At 45.8% G+C, this 26,882-nt stretch overlaps 1 protein-coding gene across 1 annotated transcript in view; it reads right to left on the minus strand.

Annotated features, from left to right (window-relative positions):
• The window catches only part of TAOK3 (TAO kinase 3), a 168,514-nt gene that overhangs the window by 52,456 nt on the left and 89,176 nt on the right, over window positions 1–26,882 (minus strand). Inside the window, 6 exon segments of the mRNA XM_084762174.1 lie at window positions 10,967–11,048; window positions 11,560–11,653; window positions 18,598–18,689; window positions 20,458–20,571; window positions 22,363–22,459; window positions 23,639–23,684. Of these exon segments, the coding sequence (XP_084618300.1) occupies window positions 10,967–11,048; window positions 11,560–11,653; window positions 18,598–18,689; window positions 20,458–20,571; window positions 22,363–22,459; window positions 23,639–23,684 (525 nt within the window).

Consider the following 26,882-nt stretch of genomic DNA (forward strand, 5'->3'; position numbering starts at 1 on the left):
AATGCTCCGACCCTTTAATACAGCCCCAACCACAACATTATTTTTGCTGCTACTTTGCAACTGTACTTTTGTTACTGTTATAAATCATAATGTAAATATATGATATTCAGGGTATCTGATATGTGACCCGCAAAGGGGCTGTGGCTTACAGGCTGAGAACCTCTATTCTACATACTCCATGGGAATTTGTATTTTGTTTTGCTAAGCAAGGCAGTGCACAATTAATTTTTTGTTTGTTTTTGTTTTTGTTTTTTGAGACAGGGTTTCTCTGTGTAGCCTTGGCTGTCCTGGACTCACTTTGTAGACCAGGCTGGCCTCGAACTCACAGCGATCCACCTGCCTCTGCCTCCCGAGTGCTGAGATTAAATGCGTGCGCCACCACGCCCGTCTCAGTGCACAATTCTAATTCCAGCGCTTGGGAGGCAGCGGCAAGAGGATCCCTGTCTCTGTGGATATGAAGACAACCTTGTCCACATAGTGAGTTTCAGGCCAGCCAGGGCTACATCATGAGACCTCGAAAAACAAAACAAAACAAAACAACCTTTCTCTTTTTAGTTACGAATGTTTATGGTATACAGTGTGATGCTTTGGTACAAATGGTGAAGTAATTACTATAGACTGGGCAGTTACCAGACCATCATCTCCCTTCCCGAGTGTGTAGCCAGGGTGCTTAAAAACCACTGTCTTCAAATTTTACAAGACACCTACAATCTTCAGGTCAGACCTTAGGCCTTAATACTGAACATATTGCACAAGTGCAAGCCTTGGCTCTGTACCTCAACCTCCCCAATTCTATTTCACATATTTATTTGTAGGTGTATGCACACACAAGTGTCAAGGTCAGAGGACAACCTGAGGAGGTCAGTCCTGCCCTTCTTCCATGTGGGCCCTGGGGATTACATTCAGGTCTTCAGGCAGGATGGCAAACCCCTTTACCTACTTAGTCTTCTTGTCTGTCCCAAATCTCATTTCCACCCCCAAACCATCTTTCTACTCTTTTTTTTTGTATCTTTGATTTTTAAAAAAAAAAAAAGTGTGTGAATTCTACATGTACGCAATGTTGTCTGAGCCTTTCTTTGTATCTCTAACTTATCTTACTTGTATAATGCCTTCTAGAGTCATCCACGTTGGCACATATCGTAGGCTTTTTCCCTTTCCCCACTTCTCCCCTCCTTTAATTGAGACAGGGTCTCATGTGGCCCAGGCTGGCTTTGAACTCAGTATGTTGCCCTCTGATTCCCCTGCCTCCACATTCCAAGGGTTGGGCACCACGCCTGGCTAGAACGTCTATTCCTAGGCCGGAAACTACGATGGACATGTGGTTTGTTTCCATACGTTGGCTGCTATGGGCAATGCTATAATAATTATAGGATGCAGACATCTTTACAAGATAGTGAATTCCGTTTCTTTCAGATATGAACCCAAAGGATGGAATCCTGGATCAGATACAGTCCTGTTTTATGTTTTTTAAAATTCTCTTGGGAGGGCCCACTCTGATTTCCGCAATGCTTACACCAGTTAATAATTATCCCCTTTGCTCTGGAGCTATGCTAACTCCTGAGATCTACTTTATCATATATATAATATAATATAATATAATATAATATAATATAATATAATATAAGAAATAAAAATTGTTAGAACTTGGGGCTGGAGAGATGGTACAGTGGTTGGGAGCACTGGCTGCTGTTACAGAGGACCTGGGTTCAGTTCCCAACACCTACATGATGGCTTGCAATTGCCTCTAACTCCAGTTCCAGAGAATCTGATGCCCTCTTCTGTCCTCTGTAGGAACTGCATGAACATAATCACATATATACATGCAGGCAACTGCTCATACACATAAAATAAAATAAAACAAAACCCTTTTTTTTTAAAAAAAAATCATGAGAGCCAGGCGTGGTGGCACACGCCTTTAATCCCAACACTTGGGAAGCAGAGGCAAACAGATCTCTGTGAGTTCAAGGACACAGCAAAACCCTGTCTTGAATAACCAAAACAACAACAACAACAACAACAGCAAACAAACAAACAAAAACAAAAAACCCCATGAGACCCTTTAGTAATGGCAGATGGGTTCGTCCCTTCCAAAGCTGAGATGAGATGAAGCCCATCCCAGCCGCAGTCTGCCTCACCCTCCCCTCTCCCTCTCACCAGCTTTCGGAAAACAGACTTGTGCAAATTTCGTTTTCTCTTTCCTTCAGACATACAGTGAAGAATACCGCATGAGCTTGCTTACTGGCCATACAATTTAGATAGAAAACATGACAGCTGTTCAGTCCACCAGGGGTCAGGGGTCCCGTGAGGCTGCCTCCCACTAAAGAGCTGGACAGACAGGAGCAAAGGTACAGGGTCTCTGAGGAGGGGCAAGCACTGCCCTCCATCCTGGGCTGCTGTTGGTACTTCGGTTGTGGTTGATCCCTCTGTCCACCACACTCTTGACTTCACGCTATGAGATGCTGTGGCTCTCACCTGAGTACATCTTCTGAAACGTGGAAGTACTCTACACCTGAAATAAGTCTCTGTCTACCGGGTAAAGCCTGTTGCACCAGGCTCCTGCTTTTCTTCCAGACCTGGTCCTTCTTGCTTCCCCTCCTATCCAGTGCACATCACATTCTAGAGGATGCTAGCTCTGGTCCTGCAGCTGCCACACCTATGCTCTGCTCAAATTCTTTGCCTGCACTTCTAGACCCTTGTTGGTTTCCACGCTCTTGCAATCAAAAGGTCCAGACCCCTTTAAGAGAATGATTTGTAAACCAGGGGTGGTTCATGCTTGTCATCCTGGTATTGAGAGGCAGAGGCAGGAAGATCTCTGAGTTTACAACCAGCCTGGTCTACATAGTGAGTCTCTGGCTAGGTAAAGCTACATAGCAAGACCCTGTCTCAAACAACAACAAGATAATAACCTTATTGTTTAAAGATTCAAATAATATACAAAAACACTTAAAGGGAAATAAAGAAGTGATTTCCAAATCTCATCATCCATAAACAACACTGTAAAATTATGGGGTGTCAATTTAAATCTCATCAACACCCCTTCCCAAGAAAATGGCTTTCAAGAAATAATTTCAAAGGCCAGGCATGGTGGCGCACACCTTTAATCCCAGCACTCGGGAGGCAGAGGCAGGAGGATCAATATGCATTCTGGGTCAGCCTGCTTTACAAAGTGAGTCCAGGACAGCCCAGGCTACACAGAGAAAGCCTGTCTCAAAAAACCAAAAGAGAAATAATCTCAAAAAGGAACCTTACCACATATTCTAATTTAAGTATAATCTATACAATTGAAGCTGTATTAGTATTTAACAGAATTAGAAGAAAGTAAAATAAAAATAATTGCTTAATCTTGTTCTAATTTTTCTTTCTTTCTTTGTTTGTTTCTTTCTTTCTTTCTTTCTTTCTTTTTTCCTGACAGAGTTATCTATTCCTAAACCTCTTTTTAAAATTAAGAACCACCTGGCTGGATGCAGTGGCACATGCCTGTAATCCCAGCACTCAGGGAGGCAGAGGCAGGAGGATCTCTGTGAGTTTGAGTTTAGCCTACAAAGTTGAGTCCAGGACAGCCAAGGCTATACAGAGAAACCCTGTCTTGAAAAACAAGCAAACAAACAAAAAATAAGGACTACCATGAATTTGAGAGAAAGTTGGGTAGGTATGTGACAGTTGGAAGGAGGAAAGGGAAAGGAGAAATGATGTAATTATATTTTAATTTCAAACATTAAAAAGTACAGAACAACCTGGGTACAGATGTGAGCTACAAAACAAAACAAACAAATAAAAATAAGTAAATAAATTTAATTACACTAAAGAGACTCAACGGGTAAACGTGCTTGCCACTAGACTGATGATGACCTGAGTGTGATCCCTGGGACCCACACTGGAAGGACTGACAGCAAGTGACAGATGTGTTGGGGGATGCAAGCTCATGAGCAAATGTATGCGTACACATGCACATATACTCTCTTAAAAATATATATGTATACAGTAAAATATTTCAAAAATAAAAGAGAAAATATCATAAAAGGCTTAAGAGACCTGAGTTACCTTTATCAAAAAACTATATTTTTATCTGAAAAAACAGAAAGATTAATTAATTTTCTGCCCCCCCCCCCCCCCCGTTTCCTCCAGTTGCCTTTGTTCTTTTTTATTTTGCCAGTGTTTACCATGTCACATTGTGGTTTTAAAACATTTTAATAATTCTTACCTTAGCTCCATATTTAAACCACTCAATATAAAAATGTTTTAATGTCAGGAAGAAAATATAAGGACAGAAGGGTTATTTTATTTTATTTTATTTTTGTTTTTCGAGACAGGGTCTCTCTGTGTTAGCCTTGGCTGTCCTGGACTCACTTTGTAGACCAAGCTGGCCTCGAACTCACAGCGATCCGCCCGCCTCTGCCTCCCGAGTGCTGGGATTAAAGGCGTGCGTCTCCACGCCCGGGGTTATTTTAAAAATATTCAGGAACAAGTAGGTAGCTAGCTGGAGGAAAAGTGTGGGCTACCTCACGCTCTTTCAAAATTCACACAAGAATCTCTTCAGCACAAAGAATGCTAAAGGATATTAGACTTTTGTCAGATGTGGGGTTGGTGAAGATCTTTTCCCAGTCTGTAGGCTGTCGCTTTGTTCTGTTGACAATGTCTCCTGCCTTACAAAAGCTTCTCAGCTTCATGAGGTCCAATTTATTAATTGTTGACCTTAAGGCCTGGGTTGATGGTGTTCTGTTCAGGAAGTTGTCTCCTGTGACAATGTGTTCCAGGCTCTTCCCCACTTTTTTCTTCTAACCGATTTAATGTCCCTGGGTTTTATGTTGAGGTCTTTAATCCACTTGGACTTGTGTTTTGTGCATGGTGACAAATATGGGTCTAATTGCATTTTTCTACATGTAGACATCCAGTTAGACCAGCACCATTTCTTGAAGATGCTATCGTTTTTTTCCCATTGAATAGATTTGGCTTCTTTGTCAAAAATCAAGTGGCCAAATGTGTGTGGATTCATCTCTGGGTCTTCGATTCGATTCTATTGACCTACCAGCCTATTGCTGTGCCAGTACCATGCTGTTTTTTTTGTTTTTGTTTATTTGTTTGTTTGTTTTTGGTTTTTTGAGACAGGGTTTCTCTGTGTAGCCTTGGCTGTCCTGGACTCACTATGTAGACCAGGCTGGCCTCGAACTCACAGCAATCCACCTGCCTCTGCCTCCTGAGTGCTGGGATTACAGGCATGCGCCACCACGCCCGGCTAGTACCATGCTGTTTTAATTACTGTTGCTCTATAGTACAGCTTGAGATCGGGGATGGAGATTCCTCCGGAGGATCTTTTTATTGTATAGGATTGTTTTTGCTATTCTGGGCTTTTTGTTTCTCCATATGAAGTTGAGAATTGATCTTTCAATGCCTTCAAAATATTTTGTAGGTATTTTGATAGGGATTGCATTGAATCTGTAAATTGCTTTTGGTAAGATGGCCATTTTTACTATGTTAATTCTTCCAATCCACGCACAATGGAGGTTCCTCCATCTTCTGATATCATCTTCAATCTCTTTCTTCAGACATTTAAAGTTTTTTTCAAACAAGTCCTTCACTTGCTTGATTAGAGTTACTCCTAGATATTTCATATTGCTTGTGGCTATCGTGAAGGGTGTAGTTTTCCTAATTTCTTCCTCTGCGTCATTTGTACATAGGAAGGACTCTCCAATAGCATCGTGCCTGGATACTTTATTTACTTTATGTTTGGGGATTGGGTCAAGGGCTGTTGTGAGCCACTACGTGGGTGCTGGCCATCAAACCTGGCCCTTTAGGAGAGCAGCCAGTGCTCTTAACTGCTGAGCCATCCCCTCCAGCCCTGAGATCTGAAATTTGTATTGTAGGGGTCTTTCATATCTTGGTTAGGTTTATTCCAAATTATCTTTTTGATGTTATTGTGAGTGGAAGTGTACCCATGATCACTTACAGCACCTCCAGTACCAGGCACTATACACCTTTATTGAAATGACTGGTCAGGGTAGTGTAAGTGACACCCCAAAAAATATAGATTATATATGTAGCCCTCGGTTGACTCTCAAGGGTTGAGGGTGGGTCCCTAGTGCCCTGTACTTAGGACAGGTGCCATGTACTTAGGACACAGGAATCATGATTTGAGCTGCATCTGACCTGAGAGCATCTTTCCTGTGGTATAGCTTCCACGGTTCCAGAAATTATGATGAAAGCTGCCAAGGGGGGAGAACAAATAAACAGTCCTGCCCAACCATAACACCCATGAATGCTGACAGTCACCAGCATGGCACAACAGTACACTTTTATAGTGTGATAAGTGGCACTTACGTGTTGGTGGCAACCGATAGCTGTTTAGTTGGACTTAAGGCCTACCCAACAGGAAGGATGTCACGCCTCATACTGGAAACCCCGCCGTACCCCTGGGGCTAGTAATGCCATAGTCTTTAGAAAAGAATCACTACCTAGACCACTGTAATTCCTTATTATATTCTAAATCTTGTCCTTAGATCCACAGATAAGTGTAGCTATCACCCCTCATCAAAGAAGCTTCTTTTAACAGTAAATGGAGACCGCCACAGAAAGCTGAAACTGGACACAGTGCAGAGATCATAAGCTAGGGGTCGCCGAGCCCCAACATGTGCATCTATCACAGCTCCCACCTCTGTGGCTCAGGGAACACCACGGAAGAGAGGGCAGAGAGAATGTAAGAGCCAGGATACCAGGAAGTGTGATCCATTCCCTCCTAGGAAAGGCTGCACAAACAAGACAGAAAAATGGCACCATCAGTGGATGTGCTAATGCGGAAGAGAGAACAATTTTGTGGAGTCCTACCCCCGGGGAAATAACTACAGGCAACAGTTGACCGCTGAAAGGAGAATTTTAGCGCCTCCCAGCGGTGAGTCCATTATTAGTTGTCCAATGAAGAATGGTCAGCCTTGAAACTATACACTACCGACAAAAATGGACTTGGCAGATTGTATTTTTATATATTTGTGCATACACATGTACATATAGGCACATATATGTAATAATAATGATGATAGTTAATAATAATAATAATAATAATAATAATAATAATAATAATAATAATAATAATAGGCTATGAACTTGAGTGTGGAGGAATGCCTTGAGTGGATGTAGCAGTTGTCAATAAAGTGCTGTTTAGCCAATCAGCTGGGCAGAAGGACAGGAAGTGGAAGGCGGGGCTTCCAGGAGAGGAGGAGGAGCCGGGAGTTGACAGTTCTGAGAGTGCAGTAGGTGGAAAAAAGCTGCCAGGGAGGATCAGATTGGCAACTGCTTGGAATGTAGTAGGTTATGAGGACATAGGATTGGAGTAGTTTATTTTAGTTTGCTAGTAGATTAGTAGCAGTTTAGATTCTGCCCAGCTCAGTGCTTGCAGCTTTGAATTACACTTCAGTCTCATTGTATCAGTTACTGGCGTCCTAGGCCATATTGATACCCTGACTGCAACACTTGAGACTGAGGGGCATGAAAGGAGCTTGAGGGAAGGAACCTGGGAGATGCTTATGGGAGGAAAGGGTGTGGTTAAAGTGACGTAATTACTTTAATTTCAGCTAAAGCCATTTTAACTTAAGAAAGAACTCTAAAGTAAAAGTAACTAAGACGTTTGCAAGATTCATTATAAGTTAGTGAGGAAAAGTCAACAACTAACAGACCTACAGAGGCCACAGACCAGAAAACAGAAATGGCCTCACCACAGCTTAGGGAAGAGACTCAACTAAGAGATGAGAAAGAAAACTTAAACTGCACCCAGAGGACTTGCCCTCTTGCGCTCTCTCTGTCTCTGTCTCTGTCTGTCTCTGTCTCTGTCTCTCTCTCTGTCTGTCTCTGTCTCTGTCTCTGTCTCTCTGTCTCTGTCTCTGTCTCTGTCTCTGTCTCTCTGCACACACGGATGTGCAGCTCCATTGGCACAGTGCTGGCTTTACAGGGATGAGGCCCTAGCTTTGACCTCTAGGACTACCCACGGTCAAAAAGAACCCAAACAAAGCTGGAAAAAAATCTTATAAAAAAATGCAGAACAAAAAGAGAGAGAGAGAGAGAGAGAGAGAGAGAGAGAGAGAGAGAGAGAGAGAAACCCAAACCACAGCCAGTTACATTTTTCACCAGTCCAAGCAGTGCAATTCAGACCGTTCACACTTGGCCAGTGGAGCTGTAAACTGCACGGCGATCTGGCCGTACGCAGTCCAGCCTAAGCTCCACCTTCCCTCTTGTGAGTGCTGTCATGCCTAGGACATCGATGCTCCCTGTAGGGCAGGGTGTAAGGAGGGAGGGAACGGGAGTGAGCACAAAGCTGGCCACTTTCCCAGCATGCACCAGGTCCTGTTTTCCTCCTAGATTAAAGCCTTCCAAGTTCATTAAGATGTGTGGGTGTTGGGGTGTTTCCAGAATGGTAGAACAGTGTGTTCTAAACAGAGGTAAAACAATCCTACAAGGAAGCTCTTTAAACTCAGGAAGAAGACAACTCAAGGGTTTCAGGAAGTCCCAGAAACTGACTGGATTCACTAGACTTCCCCTCCCCAAGCATTTATAAACAGTAAAGGCTCCCGAGGATTACTCTCAGAGCAGCTGAGTGAGGCACCTGGAAAGGACACTCTCCAGCCCGTAGAGCTGCCTGCAGGCTGTGCAGTGGGCTCCAGGTGTCCAGCTTTGTGAGCTGTCACCTGTGCCGGGGTGGGCTTTGGTGAAGCAGCTGTCCTTGAGTTAGCTTTTCTGCTCCAGTAAGTAACCTCAGTAAAACTCATGGTTCCTTAAGTTGGGCTTTGGTCTGTCTTCAGATCCCTATCTGCAGTGTGTAGCCTGCTGTTTTTATCTTCACAGGAACAGTGCCACACAAAATCCTCATTACTTAAAAACCCATTATTTTGCATGTCAACATTTCTCTCTGTGTGTGTGATATGTGTGTGGACAAGTGCACATGCTTGTGAGTACATGTGTGGAGGTTGGTGGAGGATGTTGGCTATCTTGCTCCACTACTTCCTGTCTTATTCCTTTGAGACAGAGCCTTTCACTAAAGGTGGAGATAGGCTGGTGGCCAGCAAGCCTCAGTGTCCACCCTGTCTCTGAGGTTACAGGTTCATGAAGCCCTGCCCTGCTTTTCACGAAGGTGCTGGGATCCGAACTTGGGTCCTCACACTTGGGCAGCAAGTGCTCTTACCACTGGGCCATCTCCCAGCCAAATATAAACTATGCATTTATTTTTGTTTTATATGTATGAACAATTACAACTTATGTTGTTTGCGGGGCAGGGTATGTGTGTTTTGGCTGCACATTGTATGTGTGTGTATCACATGTGTGTGTGATGCCTACAGAGCCCAAAAGAGGCCACTGGATCCCCTGAAACTGGAGTTACAGATGTTTGTGAGCTGTCATGTGGGCGCTGGGAACTGAACCAGGTCCTTGAGGGAGCATCTAGGGCTCTGAACGGCTGAGTCATTGCTTCCGTCTCACAGCTGCCACTGTTTTAGGCCTGACAGACTGGGTAATGCAACCCGTCAGAGTTTTTCTTATAAACAAACCAACAAACAGAATTGCTCATAAGAGGATGCATTCTGAAAATGAAATGAACAACAGGACTGATTAAACGCACACACACACACACCAGAGCGTAGAGATCTAAAAACGTCTACACCATGAAGGACCCCATCCACTGCTAGCGTGTTGACAGCATCATCTCTTAAACTCAACAGACAACAAAGAACAGAGAGAGGCTCAAATCAAACCAATGTGTATGTGTTTTAATGTATCCATTAAAAAAGTCAGAAAGCAAAATAGAAAAAAATTATAAAACTTAAACTTTGTGTTGTTGTTTGAGACAGGCTCTCATGTAGTCAAGGAGGCTGGCCTTGAACTATTGATGCTCTTACCTCCAGAGCCTAGCATGATGACTGCACAGTCCCAGAACACCAGCACTAGGTAAGCGGAGGCAGGAGGATCATCCCTTCAAGATCAGCCTGGGCACATGTTGAGATCACGGGCATGCCGCCATGGCCTCTTGAGTATAACCGTGTGACACTCTCCTAGCTCACCTGCATGACCTGAGTACCTGCCCTTAGATTGTCACCTTACATCTTCTGGGCCTGGATTTGACACCAACCTAACTGAAATGTGCAGAGCTGGCATCGGCACTGCCGGTAAATCATCCTGAGAACTCATTCAAGTTCAGTCAGAAAACCCTTGGCATGGCAAGGCAAGCAGAGCAGGGAGGAGAAATTGGCTGGTTCTAAGGCAAAACAGGTGGGCGGGAAGGAAAAACTTACCCACGGGAGGGTGTTTGGGTGGGGGTGGGGCCTGACAATGTTCCTGTTTGTTTGTTTGTTTGTTTGTTTTTCAAGACAGGGTTTCTCTGTGTAGCCTTGGCTGTCCTAGACTCACTTTGTAGATCAAACTGGCCTCAAACTCACAGCGATCCACCTGCCTCTGCCTTATTAGTGCTGGATTAAAGGCGTGTGCTACCATGCCCAGCTTGGTCTTTTTTGTTTTTGTTTTTGTTTTGAGACAGGGTCTCTCTGTGTTAGCCTTGGCTGCCCTGGACTCGCTTTGTAGACCAAGCTGGCCTCGAACTCACAGTGATCTATCTGCCTCTGCTTCCCAAGTGCTGGGATTAAAGGTGTGCACCACCACCACTTGGCTGATTTTTTAAAAATGTATTTATTTACTATGTATACAGTGTTCTGCCTGCATGTATGCTTGTCCACCAGAAGAGGGCACCAGATCTCATTATAGATGGTTATAAGTCACCACATGGTTGCTCAGAATTGAACTCAGGACCTCTGGAAGAGCAGAGAGTGTTCTTAACCTCTAAGTTATCTCTCCAGCCTCAACGTTCCTGGTTTTTGTGCCTATTTCCATCTTTGCATGAGCCAGTGTGTCACAGCGCTCAGACACAGAGTAACTGACCCTTATTGCCCTTGTACCCAGACTTCATGGCCCCTCCTCAGATGGAAACTGGAAAACTTACCCTTAACAATTCCTCCGCAGCTGGTCTTTCTTGAGGTATTTTGTGCAAGCAGTTATCAACAAATCTCCTGAAGGAATCTGTCCTGTGTGAGCAAAACATACCAAGGAGAGCAGTGAGGGGCTATGGGACATGCCTCGTCCAGAAGGTGAAGAGCATGGGAAAGAACACTTTGCAGGGCTGGAGAGATGGCTCAGAGGTTAAGAGCACTGACTGCTCTTCCAGAGGTCCTGAGTTCAATTCCCAGCAACCTCATGGTGGCTCACAGGCATCCATAATGTGATCTGGTGCCCTCTTATGGCATGCAGGCATCCATGGAGGCAGAGCACTATATACATAATAAATAAATAAATATTTTTTTTAAAAAATTTTAATCTTAAAAAAAAAGAACACTTTGCAACTTGGGAGATTGTGTATGTGCATGGTGTGTGTGTGTGTGTGCACACGCACGCACATACAAAGGCACACTGCTTGCGGGGCACCCATTCTTACTGTTTTTGTGATGGAAGAATGCAATGGTGTTTTAGGGCAGACCTTTGAATGTCGTTGAGTGGGAATGTCAGATACCCACAGCAAGTTTCTTGGGGATGTCTTACCATTCCCTGGACTGTAGCGTGGGGGAGTCGTTCTGAGCAATGTGGTAGAGGGCGCTCATGGCGTTCATGTTGAAGAGGGGGGGCTTGCGCTCCGCTGGAAGAGGAAGGAAGCGCACACAGTAAGGCACTCTCAAAAGTAGTAAGGTAGGTAGCGAGGTCAGGACTACCAACATGACGTCATCGGCTTGTTGTACTCTTAGGGTCAGCTCAAAGGAGCCATTTGCTGGTCACTCACTGTCCACTAGAATGCTCCTAACAGATCCTTTTTCAAAATAGTGGGAGGAACTTTCCTTATTTTTTCATAGTGTCTGCATAGATTGGTGTTGGCCTATTTTCCAATGGCGAGGTGTGAATATCTGTTTGTGTATTTTAACTGAAAATACATAGTCATTAAATAAAGTCAGAAAGCAGAGTAGAACAAAATATATATTATTATCAAACAGAGGAGCTGGGAGAGACAGCTCAGCAGTTAAGAGCATTGGCTGCTCTTGCAGAGGACCCAGGTTTAGTTTTCAGTACCTACATGGTGGCTCATAAACATCCATTAACTCCAGCTCCGGGGGATCTGACACCTTCTCCTGGGCATTGCATACACATGGTGTGGTAAAAAACAATACAGGCAAACCCACTTATACATATAAAATAAATAAATCTAAAAAGATTATATATAATTGTAGAATGGAATTTTTTGTTTGTTTATTTCAGACATGGTGTTACTTAGCCCAGAGGCTGGTGTATTTCTGTGAGTTTGAGCCCAGACTGTTTTATTTATTTATTTATTTATAATTTTTAAAAATTATTTTTATTTTATGTGCATTTGTGTTTTGCAGTCCTGAAGTTACAGACAGTTCTGAGCTGCCATGTGGGTGCTGGGAATTGAACCTGGGTCCGCTGGAAGAGCAGTCAGTGCTCTTAACCGCTGAGCCATCTCTCCAGCCACAGCCTGTTTTAAACAGTATTTCCAGCATGGCCAGGGGTACATAGTGAGATATTGTCTCCAAAATAAATACACAATAAAACTTTAAAAAAAGAAAAGGGGATGATTTGGAATGACTTCTTAGATTTTAAAAAAGTGTTTATTCCCTCATGGTCTCACGCCCATTATAGGCCTCAGTGAGTCCCTGCTGGATGGGCTCTGTGGATGCCTCTGGCTTGGCCTTTTACGGCCCTGCAAGGATTTCTTCCCTCCCTCTACTGCCCACTCCTGCTTGCCCTTTCTTCTCTCCAGGGTCTCCCACCCCTCTCTCCAGGGTCTCCCACCCCTCTCTCCAGGGTCTCCCACCCCTCTCTCCAGGGTCTCCCATCCCTCTCTCCAGGGTCTCCAACATAGTCCTAGCTGGTTGGTCTCCTCAGTAGCGGGGATCACCTGTGTGCACCATCAAGCAACTGCTGTCTGTTTACATGCATCAAGTAGAAACTGGTTCAAACTGGTAGATGGTGTGTGAACTGCTCTGAGCAAGAGCCAAGTGAACAAACGCTTCAGGCACAGGGGAGAGACAGATGGTTTGGGGCTATTTTTCAGGAAGTGGACTCAAGTTTGTAGAGCGCGGTCTTCTGGCAACGTCAAGTTTTCAAGCCACGGGGAACTAGGAACTCCTGTGGACACCAGTGGGTTCCCATTCCTCCTAGCACTAAGGTCAGACCCTTGGGCAGCATCTGCCGGTTTCCGTCAGCCTGTTCTGTTCTGAGAACAGGAGCCTCTTTCCCCACTCTCTCGAGCCATCTCAGGGTTCACTGAAGCCATCAAGCACAGGCCATTTCACATGGATGCTTTCAGTCTGGACTCTGTGACTTTTAACAGGTTAACTCTTTTCAAATATGTTTTAAATAAAAATCTTTTTTTGGAGAGGGAGTCTTGCTATGCTGCTTAGGCTGGTCTGAAACTCCTGGGGTCACTGGTCCTCTTGTCTGTCTCCTGAGGAGCTGAGAACTTGTGAGCCCCTGCTCAGCTCTGGTCCACCCTTAACAAACCTCCTTAACAATCTCGCTTCATCCTTCTTTTCTGATTTTTTGAGACAAGGTCTCTCAGTGTTAGCCTTGGCTGTCCTGGACTCGCTTTGTAGACCAGGCTGGCCTCGAACTCACAGCGATCCGCCTGCCTCTGCCTCCCGAGTGCTGGGATTACAGGCGTGCGCCACCACGCGCGGCTCTGCTTCATCCCTGTTGTGGCTTGAAAATGAAATGCCCCCACAGGCTCATGGCATGCTTGAACACTGGGTCCCTCAGTTGCTGGTGCTGTTCTAGAAGGCTGTGGAACCTCTTGGAGGTGGGCCCTCACTAGAGGAAATGAGTCACGGAGCAGGCGCCAGGTCTTGGGAATTTTTTTTATAGCCCCTCCCCACTTACTGTCAGTTATCGCTCTGTTTCTGGACTGTGGAAACTATGTAACCAAACTGACTGAAGCTGCCAAGACCACATCTTCCCTGCCAGGGTAGACTAGACTGTATCCCCTCAAACTGTGAGCGCAAACCAAACTTTCCTGCCTTAGGTTGGTTCTTGTCAGGTGTTTGGTCATAGTAGTGAGTAACTAATAAGAACTCATTTTGTTTCTGCAGTAATTTAATGCATTTTTAAATTTTTATTTATTTTTATTGTGCGTAGCATTGGTGTTTTGCCTGCATGTATGTCTGCGTGAGGGTGTCAGATCTCAGAGTTACAGACAGTTGTGAGCTGCCATGTGGGTGCTGGGAATTGAACCCGGGTCCTTTGGAAGAGCAGTCAGTGCTTTTAACCGCTGGGCCATCTCTCCAGCCCCTTAATGCATATTTATTGAGGGCTTATGCTATTATAGTACAAGAGCTGCCACACCAACCACTGGAGTACTAATCTCAGTGAGAAATTTATGATTTATTTGAACACCTTTTCCAAGCTGATCGATCAGGGCCACAGCAAGGACTCAGGAGCCTAACTGTGACAGCGACCTATTCTTAGGGCAGTCTTTTATAGGAAAATCAAGGGCAGAAGATGGAGGCAGGGACAAAATCCATTATGGCTAACCATACAAAGCAATATTGCATTTTTGGCTAGCTAGCTAGAGCACTATCAGCTAACCTGTAAGCTGATTGGTCCCAAGTGAGGTAAGGTGGTGGTTAGGGTCTTTCAGAGCACATCCAAAGTGTAGGCAGGTGTGTAGATAATAACAGTGTAATGGGAGCAGCCAGAGGGTAGCCACTGAATCATCTAGTGTAGGTTAACTTGACCCTCTGGCAGGGAATATCAGTGCCATCTATCAATCACTACCTCTAAGAAGCAGAGGTACAAAGTTAAAAATGTTTGCACTTAATTTCACCTCATAAACAAAATGGAGGCTGAATACAGAAATGGCTGTAGCTATGTCAAAAGAGTAGGCCTCAGCAATGCTATATAAATGATCCTTCCTCAGGAAAGCCTTCTTTGACATTTGTCATTGCAGTCTGTATCTTTGCTGCATTTTGGGGCCACACATTACAACCTTTGTGAGTCTGTGTCCTTCCTAAGTGTATGTCCCCTCTGCTGAACTTTAGGGGCGGTGATGACCTTCATTTTCTTCTTCACTCTTGTTTCCAGTGCGGAAGACTCAGCTTGGGACAGAGCGCTCACAAAAACCTACTAAATAAATTAACAAAGGGCAGCCTAGTGCAAAGGACTGTGTCCACAAAGAATCTGTGTGGGCTGCCGGGATGGATCCATGTCCAAGGAGATTGCAGCCAAACCCGAGTGCCTGAATTTAATCCCTGGGTCCAGATGGCAGAAGAAGAGAAATGACTCTGGCAAGCTGCTTCCTAACCTCCACTTATGTGCCATGGCACTCACATGTACCCCAACCCCAACATACATACATACATACACACACACACACACACACACACATAACTATCTATCTATCTATCTATCTATCTATCTATCTATCTATCTATCTATCTATCCAGCCCCCCTTTAGGCTTCAAGACTGAGTTGTTGTCCACACTATGTTTGTTTTTTGTTTTTGTTTTTGTCTCTTCTGAGACAGGGTCTCACGTAGCCCAGGCTGGCCTTGAAATCACTACGTAACACAGGATGACCCCGAGCTTCTGATCCTCCTGTCTCCGCCTTCCACGTGCTAGGACTACAGACATGCTACACCACACCCAGTTTGTCCAGCGTGGGAACTGAACCTAGGGCTTCATGCATGGTAGGCAAGCACTCTACCAACTAGGCTACATCCCCAGGTCCAGTATCCCCTCTCTTTTAAACTTCTGTTTCCTTTATTTAGTGCCCCCTTTACTGCATCTCTTATGCAAATCAGCATTCCTCTGAGCTAGTTTTGCCTGACAGTTTTCTAATCAATCCTTCTGATGGTGAGTCCATCACATGGTGTCTGACGTAAGCCCCACGACCTGGCCTCTTCATTATGTCTATGCCTGTTTGCTACACAAAGACTTTTAAAATGTGCATACACACACACACACACACATGCGCGCGCGCACCTGGGCACAAGCCATGACAGCTAGCCCTCAGCTGGTGGGAAAATCACTACAGTAGAGAAACCAGAGCCCTCCTCCAAACGCTGGATTTGAAAGATCTGGTTTATACTTGAATCCTTTGCTAGATGAACTACTACCACCTTCCCCCGCAAACCCCCTAGTCAGCTGAGCCTGGTGCTGAAGGCCTGAAATCCCAGCACTGGGCAGGATAAAGCCACAGGGCTTGTTACTGAGACAGAAGGCCACAGAGCAAAGGCCAGAGCCAGCCAGCAGCCCACTTGTATGTAGTGAAGTGTTTTCCACAGGTGTTTTCTGTACCAGTGAGGAAGGTACAAGCAGTGCAGACACACAGAGCAGGGCCCACAGGGTCTGGAACATCTGCCATCTGGTTCTTTCCAGGGAGATCATCACTGCATTGACAGGGCACAGCAGGTGGCACAAGTCTGCCAGTGCAAAGCAAGGACCGTGACCAAGGATCTATGAGTCTTTACTGTTTCCATGTGTGGGTCTCTGTGTGTATGGTGTTAGAATGTGTATAGGGGCATTTGCATGGGTGTTTGCATGTGTACAGCATTCGTGCTTTTATGTGTGGTGTGCATGTGAGTGGATGTGTGTATGCATATTTGCATATGTGTGGGTACATATTGTGTGTACATGGAGAGGAGGCCAGATGCTGATATCAGGCTCTTTCTTGATTGCTCTCTATGGAGTCTCTCACTGGAACTCAGAGCTTATTATTCAGCCAGTGTTGCCAATTAGATTGCTTCAGAGGTCACCTGTTACCTCCTTCTGAGTTCTGGGACTCTAAATGGGTAACTAGGCCCTGCCCTTCACTGGGGAAAGTGTGGGAGAGCTGGCCCTGCCCCTTGCCTGGGTAAAGCAGGAGAGCTGGTGGCCTGGGTGCAGGACATCTGGCAAGCAGACCGATTCGGCTACCACCCAGGCCCGGATGCAGGACTTTGAGTTAGCTCACCCCAACATCTATCCCATCTATGATCTCCTGGAACACATGAAGGAGCCAGTCCTGCAGAACTAAAGCTGCAGGATCTCCATGACACAGGGCAACAGCAGGATATCTGAGAGCAATCCTGGTGAGGACGCAGTATTGAGAGTGTAGCAGGAGCCTGAGGCCTCCAACCAGACTCATTGCAATGCACATTTGCAAGCAAAGATGTATGAACAAAAGGGCATACTGTGTGACACACCATAGCTTCCACAGTGAAATCTGTTTGCTTGCTTGTTTCATTTTCCTTAGGGAAGGGAGGTTGCAAGGGCAAAGGCTGGATATGGAGGGATGGGGAGATGAGTGAGATCGGGGTACAGGATGTGAAATGCACAAAGAATCAATTTTTTAAAAAGTTATAAAACAAAACACAAGTGGGCAACCACATTGACGTAGGTGTTAGGGATGTACTGCAGGGAGCATTTTATCTACAGAACCTTCTCCCCGGCCCATAATCCATGTTTTCTTAAACGAAAGGAAAAAAAAAAACCGAAAGAACAGAAAAGCCAATCTTGCTAAATGACATTTTAAAAAGAGTTTCTGCCAAAGTGAAAGACAAAGGTCACATCTTTGTGGATACACCAGCTGTGCCAACCAGGGTCAGGGTTTTCGGGGACCAGGTTAGTGGGTTGCTGCTAACAGCTCTGTCTATGCTAAGTTAGAATCATTGGGGACCCCACTCTTGAAAGGGCCAAACTTTCTTAAGAACAAATATGTCAGGCAGCCCTATCTGAAAGGTAACAGCATCAGCTCCCAGGTACTGAGTTCCCGTCCTATCTGGTCCTCACTGCCTGGTGCCTGGCACGGACACCATTCATCATGCCCACCAGAGCCTAACAGTTAAGTGTTATTCTCCAGTTTCCTAAAGGGAGAGACTAGGGTACAGTGAAACTCATTGCTGTAATGGGTAGCAGAGTTGTGGTCACCCTTGACCCCAAGAGCCTCCCAATTGCCAGATCATGTGCACACTACCATGTTTGATGTGTGTGATTGCATGTGTGACACGTGTGTGTATGCGTGTGTGTGTGTGTGTGTGTGTGTGTGTGTGTGTGTGTGTGTGTGACACAGTGTGGGTGCTCGGAATCAGCTCAGGTCCTCTGGAGAGAAGCAAGTGCTATTAAACACTGAGTGTCTCACCAGTCCCTGGGGACAACTGTCAAGCCGGTGTATCTTGTACTATTAAGTTTTCTTCAAGACTCTACCACTGGGTAAAAAAACATATTAAAGGCATATATTTGGGAAGTCTTCTGATATGTCCCCTATATGGTTTGGATATAAACTAGAGCAGGGGAGGTTACTGTAAAGACAGGGTACGCGATACCACACAGAGTAAGGAATGTTTCTCAAACATTTGTACTTACTGGCTTGTATTCCAGTGTTTGCTAACTGCCACATCTGCTCAGATTCCTTTAGCTACAATAGCATGGAGACATAGGAGAGAAGAACAATTTTCTGTGGTATACAAGGGCCTGGGAAGTATCTATAATAAACTCACATCACCTGGCCTCTGTGCAGCTGTCAATCACTGAGCAGGGGCGGGAGCATTATAAGGACCAATTTGCAAAGACCCGGTGGGAAGCACTCTTCACTCACCCAGCTCTATGCAGGTGATGCCGAGCGACCAGATGTCAGCTTTCCCATCGTACTTTCCTTCATCCATGGCTAAGATCACCTCTGGGGCCATCCTGCCAAACACAACGGGAAGAACTCAAGTTGTCAGTAGAAACAACATTTCTGTCTTATAAAACTACTCAGTACAATGGATCTAAGGGCATTCAAAAGCAATTTTTTAAAAGGTAATTAAAAGTTATCTTTTGTTTTTTTTTGTTTTTTGTTTTAATGCCAGGTGGCGGCGGCTCATGCCTTTAATCCCAGCACTTGGGAGGCAGAGGCAGGTGGATCCCTGTGAGTTCGAGGCCAGCCTGGTCTACAAGGCCAGTCGAGGACAGCCAAGGCTACAGAGAGAAACCCTGTCTCGAAAAACCAAAAAAAAAAAAAAAAAAAAAAAAGGGGGAGACCGGTCACAGGGACCTCATGGAGATCTGTAAAGGATTAGTATGTGGTGAGCACAGACAAATGAATCCCTCTAAAAGACATGAAAATTAGGGACCTGGAGAGATGGCTCAGCAGTTAAGAACACTGGCTGCTCTTCCAAAGGACCCGGGTTCAATTCCCAGCACCCACATGGCAGCTCACTACTGGGTGTAACTCCAGGTCCAGGGACCTGACACCCTCACACAGACATATACAAACATGCAGAATACCAATGTACATAAAATAAATAAAAATAAACTATTTCTAAAAAGACATAAAAATATTTGGAGGGACAGTATCTTTAAAGGAACATACTGTTTCAAAGGCATTGCAACTTACAGAACGAACCAGGCTGGTAAAGGCAGGCAGCATGCTTGACCCTGAGGAGGGAGGGGCTCTCTGCTTTCACTTTGCTTTGGATGTGGAGCTGTCCTACTCTATCTTAGCAGTGGCTTGGTAAATACTATCTTATGATGGGGTTGAGGGGTAAAAAAGCACCTGTTTTTAGCAGGCTTTTCCAGAATGTGTCTTTTTCAAAGCTACAACACGATGGTGTATCTGTGACCGTTCGGAAAGGGGACATCTCAGAATGCCATCAAGGTGGATGAAGTATGGGGAAGTCAGTAGTGTGAGGAGCTTGGATTTCCTCCACTCTGCCTTGGTACCCAGCCAGAGGGCTGTAAAGAGGACGCCTTGTCCTCACCTGAACACGCTGCCTCCAGGGAACAGTTCAAGAGAAACCTCAGGTGAAACCTTAGATGGAGCTAGCCCGGAAAGGTGATAACACACAAGGTGGACCCAGAGCCAGCTGCCTCACTGAGCAATTTCAGGTCACTCTTCTTGGCTACTGAGGTTTGTAACCATCTCAAATGAAATCTGACTGGGGCACATTGGGAACACAGGGTTTTTTTCTTTGTTTGGTTTTTGTGTGTGTGTGTGTGTGTGTGTGTGTGTGTTTTGTTTTTAAACAGTCTCTCTATGTATCCTTGGCTGTCCTAGAACTCAGCGTGTAGACCAGACTGGTGTCAAACTCACAGAGATCCATCCGCCTCTGCTGGGGTTAAAGGTGTGCACCACTGTACCTGGCTGGTAACACACTGTTGAGACAAAACAAGGCCAGGCCAGGTGGTGCTGGCTTGGGTGCTGACCTCTATGGGTAGCCTGAGGCAGGCAGATTGCACATTCATGGTCAGCCTGAGATAGAGAATGAATCTCAGACCAATCCGGACAAATTAGTGATACTGTGTTTCCAAATAAAGAGGCTGGGAGTGTAGCTCAATGGTTGAGCACTCGCCCAGCATTCTCCAGGTCCTAGGTTCAATCCCTACCACTGCAGACACAACAGTGGTGATGCTAAGTGTCCCTCCTGCTCCCCTTTGTGTATCTGAAGCCTATGGTGTATCTTCTAAGACTACGTACCAGTAAGGAGTCCCCACGAAGGAGTTGGCAGGCGAAGCCATGGAGGCAGATCCAAAGTCAGCTAGCTTCACCTGGCCTGGCTCCGTTAGCAGGATATTTCCTGCTTTAATGTCTCTACAGGAGAAAAAGAAGAGAGGCCAAGAGTTAACGTCTCAATTCTTACTATACAGGAAGCCAGAGCATGCAATTAGCAAGATACGATGTTTATTAAACAAACCAAACGCGCAAGCACACTTTTCCCATCGGTCAGCGCATGGTGTAAGGGAGCCCCGCATTCTTGGGTGCTCACTAGAAGGGCTTCCAGGGTCGGGGTTGGGGGAGCTGTCTTCAGAAGTGGGGGTAGAGCCAGGGAAAGAGGCAGCCATGCCAGTCGGGGAATGCTCCAGGACCCTTATAAAGCGTGTTCTTCAATGCTTTCTCCAGCCACCACCAACATCCCTCGTGCTGGGGAAACTGGCGCCATTTCTAACTGCCCTTCTTTCCCCCTTCGGAATCTGACGTGCCTGGCGTGGCCGCCCTGCCCAGGGATCCTCAGCTGGGCACGTACCTGTTCTGTCCTGCCCGTGACCCTTTCTCTCTGCCTTTAACTGTCACTCTAAGGCATGGGAGGGTACAGGTTATGGGAAAGGTGTTATTTAAGAAATAACACTGTACAGTAAAAAGAAGACCCTGAAAGATCAAAACAGACAAGGATTAGGGGTTAGGAGTTTACATTCAGCACTGCTTTGGCGGCTGGCGGCTGGTTTGCCACTAAAGATGTTTGTTTGATGTCTGGTGCACTGAAACGTTAGGGGGGAATTCAGAATGAGCGGGTGATGCAGATGCCCCCTTGTGCTCCTTGAGATATGAATGAGGCAGAACGAGGACTAGCGAGCATGAACAGCCAGGTGGCCATGGGCCATGGAAAGATACAGCCGAGAAAATGGGAAGTTCCCAAAACGTCCCTTGAAATGACAGTTTCCCTCCTTGGAGATGACACTGGGCAGAAAGACGGAAAACAAAGGTACTGTTTAGTCTCTTACAACAGGACGGATGACTTGGAGATGGAGCAGGCCTCAAAGTGACGAAAAGCTGAGAGGAATGGCAAGTGGCATTCATGTTTTCTTTGAAGACTGGGTCCTATGTAGCCCAGGCTGGTTTTGAACTCTTTGCGTAGTGGAGGTTGGCCTTGAACTCCTAATACTCTGCCTTTCCTTCCCAAGTGCTGAAATTATTTGCACATGTGCTAAGCCTGGCTAGAATACTCTTAAAAATGTCTCTGTATAGGACTAGCTGTCTTGGAACTCACTCTGTAGACCAGGCTGACCTTGAACTCAGAGTTACTCCTGCCTCTGCCTCCCTAGTACTGGTATTAAAGGTGTGTTACCACCTTTTAAGTTTTTAAATTTAAAGAACATAAAAAAAAAACCAAATAAAACCCAAATCACTTTTTGTTGTTTTCTCAATTTCCTTCATAAATAACTGATTATAGTAAGAAACAAAACACAAAACTAAGCTGTGGCTTCAGATAAAACCCAGCAAACTTCCAAGCAAGTCAGCATCCCGTGACAACACCTTGGTCCCAAGGAAACTTACTCAAAGACTTGCTAGACCCATTGGTAAAATGGTAAATGGTTTAGTCGATATTTACCAGATTGTGAGTTCAAGATCTACCTAGGCTACATTTTAAGCCCTTGTCTCAAAAGAGTTAAAAAAAACAAAAGCTAAAAGCTAAAAATAACAACCACTACCCACAAATAACAAATAAACAGCCTCCCAAACACAAGAGGCCTGGGAGGTAGCTGTTTGTCTCCTGTGATGCCTTAGGCACCCTGAAAACTGGAACATATGCCTGTTCCCATAATTCCTGGACTACGGAGTTAGGAAAGGGAAACAGAAATGACAAAAGCTGGGGTCTGGACTTACCTGTGAATCAGGGAGTGAAAGTGGAGGTAGGCCAGTCCCTGCAAGGCACCATGGGTGATAGCAGCAATCTCCACTTCCTGAAGTGGTTTCTTATGAACTGAGGAAGGAGAGAGGGTCAGGATGGAGGACCAGCCTTCTACATCACAGTCACGCTTTACCTGAGAGCATATTCACCTACGCACGGAGGCTGTACCTCCCATAGCAGAGCAGACGAGGAAAGCCAAGCACATGAAAACGAGACCAACAAAATAAAACCCAAAGCCCCGCACGCAGAACTGATTTACGGGTCAGGTCTATGTCAGTTCTAACCCAGCTAGGCCCAGGTTTTATCAGTCCCTCCTGACAGTGTTCTAGGTCACACTGTTCTCCTCTGCCACAAAGCCACCATAATCACCCCCCTGACCTAAGAGGGGCTATGAAGCAGCTTTTATTGAGAGGTCATAGCTTCAGATTTTTTTTTTTGAGACAGGGTTTCTCTGTGTACCCTTGGCTGTCCTAGACTTGATTTGTAGACTAGGCTGGCCTTGAACTCACAGAGATCCTCCTGCCTCTGCCTCCCAAGTGCTGGGATTACAGGTGTGCGCCACCACACCAGTTCAGACATTTCTTAAATGGGATTTTAAACATAGCTGCAGATCGCAGCGGCACTGGTAAGTGGGGATTGGGTCCATCCGGACACTGCACACAAGAGCTGTTAGTACTTCTCCTCTCACATGCACAGCCCACCGTGACACTGGAAAGGGGTAGGCAGCAACAATCCCACGTGGCATTGGTGGTTTTTGGCTAGGGGCATGGTACCATAGTAAGCAAACATTTCAGCAAGGCCTTCCCTGGGTGGCTATGGGCTCAGCAGTAGGAGGACTGCTGGTATCACCCAGACATGTCAACTACGCTGTGGAGATTATGCCTACACCCCTTATCCATGTGCCCCTTAACTGCCTTTCATCCAAAGGCACAAACTGCATATATTCTAGAAGCAGATAAAATTCTTTTTTTTTTTTAAGATTTTATTTATTTGTTTGGTGTGTGTGTGTGTGTGCGCGCGCGCGCGCGCGCGCGCGCGTGTGACGCATGCATGTGCATGAGTGCAGGTGCCTGTGGAGACCAGAAGAGGGTGTCAGGTTCTCAGAACTGGAGTTGCAGGCAGCTGGGAGGTAGCTGGGAGGCAAACTTGCTAGAGCAGAGTGTTCTCGCTGCTAAGCCATCTCTTCAGTCCCACAGAGAACATGACGGGGGTGGGGGGAACAAGCAGAGGAAGCAGTGACGCCATGCTTACCTTCTAACAAGTCAGAGGCTGAGCCTAAGCAGTACTCCATCACCAACTGGAACAGATCGAAAGATCAGAATAATGAACGTTAATAACAAGTTCCTAAAGTTAACACACAACCAACCAAATATCTGTAAAACCTAATAACCAATCAACCAGTCAACCACAACACCAACCAACGAAACAAACTAAAACAACCAACCGACCAAGTACAAAACTAACCAATCAACCAGCCAACTAACCATTCACCTAACCAAGTGCCCAGTTAACCAACTGAATAACCAATCAACCAAGCACACAATCAGCCAACCGCGACACTAAAAACATCAGGAGGATAAATCTTTGGCCTGGCCTAAATCTTTCTTATCTGGTCACCTGATAACGAATTGATTTCCATGATTTCCCACATTTCAGCTCTTGTCACCGGTTTCGTTGGATTTGACCTCAGATTATATGAGGGGCCGATATAGAAATAGGCACTGTAGACGGGTCAAGCTGAGATTGTCCATTCGGACCTGAGACCTTCTCACACTGTCTTGTCTTATAATAGGTATTAAGTGGCTAGACTTTATTGTTTATTACTTATAAGATAACATTTGTAACTTAGAAAGTTTGTCAAGGAATACAGAAACTAGAAAAAAAAATCTGTGTTAAATTTAGGATTTTGGGGTTCAATCCTCAGCACCAAAAGTGAACAGAACACCCCCAGTCACAGGGTAGTGGTGGCACATGCCTTTAACCCCAGAATTCAGGAGGCAGAGGCAAGCAGATCTCTGTTGAATTCGAGGCCAGCCTGGTCTACAGAGTGAGGTCCAGGACAGCCAGGGCTACACAGAGAAGCCCTAGCTCAAAACAGCAACAACAAAAACAAAAGGCAAACAAGCAAGCAAATAAACAAAAAGAAAACCCCCCAGTCAGCCGTTCTGTGTCCACATTGTCTAAAGCGTGGAACAAGCACAGCTCAGCATTACCAGGGAGGGCTGTGGTGCACATGGCAGCCCAAGCTCGGGTAGCGCTGTGTTCCACTGTGTGCATTGGCTGTGCACCACTGTGAAGTCAGAGGCCTACGCTGAGTCACTGTGTCCCACACAGCTTTAACACTGGGCCAGGAGGGGTTGTGCTGGGTTCCTGTTCTTTTAAAGGTACGTGTGAAAAGACCCTCAGGATTGCTGTCACAAGTGCATTTCTTAGCCCTTCACGCCAAGCCCTTGACAGCCAGGCTTTGCCACACACTAGGTAGGTCTCAACTCCCTTTACTTCTTCTTCATGGTCACTTAATGGCCAAGTCACCCTTGGTGCTCTTTGTCTCCTTGCCTCTTTCAGCTCCATGCCTAGGGGCACCTTTAAAAAAACTATTTATTACTTATACAGTGTTCTGCCTGTGTGTGTGCCTGCAGGCCAGAAGAGGGCACTAGATCTCATTATAGATGGTTGTGAGCCACCATGTGGTTGCTGGGAACTGAACTCAGGACCTTTGGAAGAACAGCCAGTGTTCTTAAACTCTGAGCTATCTCTCCAGCCCCACAGAGAGCTCTTTTTTGTTTGTTTGTTTGTTTCCAGACAGGGTTTCTCTGTGTAGCCTTGGCTGTCCTGGACTCACAGCGATCCACCTGCCTCTGCCTCTGCTCGGATTAAAGGTGTGCACCACCATGCCTGGCCTAGGAGCGAGCACCTTCTAACCAGTAGTAAAAAATAGTTGCAGCTGGAAACCAGGTAACCAAGCCGACTAGAATTCCATGTAAGAAGAGTAAACAGGCCTGGAGGAAGGGCTCTGGCTCTGTCAAGACTTCCGGTTACTTGGATGTACACCGTTTATCTCTCCAGACTCCTCCAAGGCAGTGAGGTTGCCCAGAGCAACTGATTTCCAGATCTGATGCTCCTCTGATTGACATCTGTTCAGACAGGAAGCAGTGGCTCTACACAGCTGAAGGACTGTTTGGGGCTGGAGAGAGATTCAGTGGGAAAAGCGCTTGCCTTACAAGCAGGAGGAGCAGAACTCAGTCTCCTATTAAGAGCTGGGTATACGGGGCATGTGCCTGTGACCCCAGGGCGGGGGAGGTGCACACAGGGCTCCCTGGGGCTCACTGGCCAGCAAGTTCCAGGTTCAGGGAGAGACACTGTCTCAACAGATCAGGTGGAGAGTGGCTGAAGAAGACACCTGACTGACTCTTTCTTCCTTTCTTTCTTTCTTTCTTTCTTTCTTTCTTTCTTTCTTTCTTTCTTTCTTTCTTTCTTTCTTTCTTTCTTTCTTCCTGTGTGTGTGCCTGCAAGCCAGAAGAGGGCACCAGATCTCATTATAGATGGTTATGAGACCATGTGGTTGCTGGGAATTGAACTCAGGACCTTTTTTTTGAGACAAGATTTCTCCGTTATCTTGGCTGTCCTGGACTCTCTTTGTAGACCAGGCTGGCCTCGAACTCACAGCAATCACCTGCCTCTGCCTCCTAAGTGCTGGGATTAAAAGCGTGCGCTACCACGCCTGGCAGACACCTGACTTTCAACTAGTGGTATTCACATGCACACAGAGAGAAATGCAAGTGCACACATGAACACATACAGACACACACAGAGAAACATACACATACACACACACACACACACACACACACACACACACACACACACAAGCACGTGCACGTGCATGCGCACACCGTACTCCCCCTCCCCAATGAACCCCTACAGCAGAACTGCCCAAGCACAATGTTTGGGAACAGAATGCCCATTTCCTGTTGGCCTCAGCTCATCACAAACAACCCATCATAGACAGGTATATCGGGCTTTAAGCTACCCAGTGTGACTAACTATGAAGTTTATTTCTTCATATGCCAAATGGTGTGTGACAGTCACCAGAAAAAATACAAAGTGTGTGGAAGGGCTCCCCACTCCAGGTTCACGGTGGTGGTGTCATTCTGTAAAAGCTGTACAATGAGCCGGGCATGGTGGCACATGCCTGTAATTCCAGCGCTCAGAGAGGCAGAGGCAGGCAGCTCTCTTTGAGTTTGAGGTCAGCCTGGTCTAAAAAGCGAGTCCAGGACACCTAAGGCTACACAGAGAAACTCTGTCTTGAACACCCCCCCCCCAAATACACCCCAAAAAACCAAACCAAAGTTGTGCAGTGGACAGTGTCAGGTGAAGTGCCAGAGTTTTGGTCACATGGCATGGGAGGAGGGTGGAAGTGACAAGACAAAAATTCTAGAATGAGCCAGGCATGGTAGCATGCGCCTTTAATCCCAGCACTTGGAAGGCAGAGGCA

This window comes from Acomys minous (assembly GCF_964271855.1).
Source record: "Acomys minous genome assembly, chromosome: 16".
NCBI lineage: Eukaryota > Metazoa > Chordata > Mammalia > Rodentia > Muridae > Acomys > Acomys minous.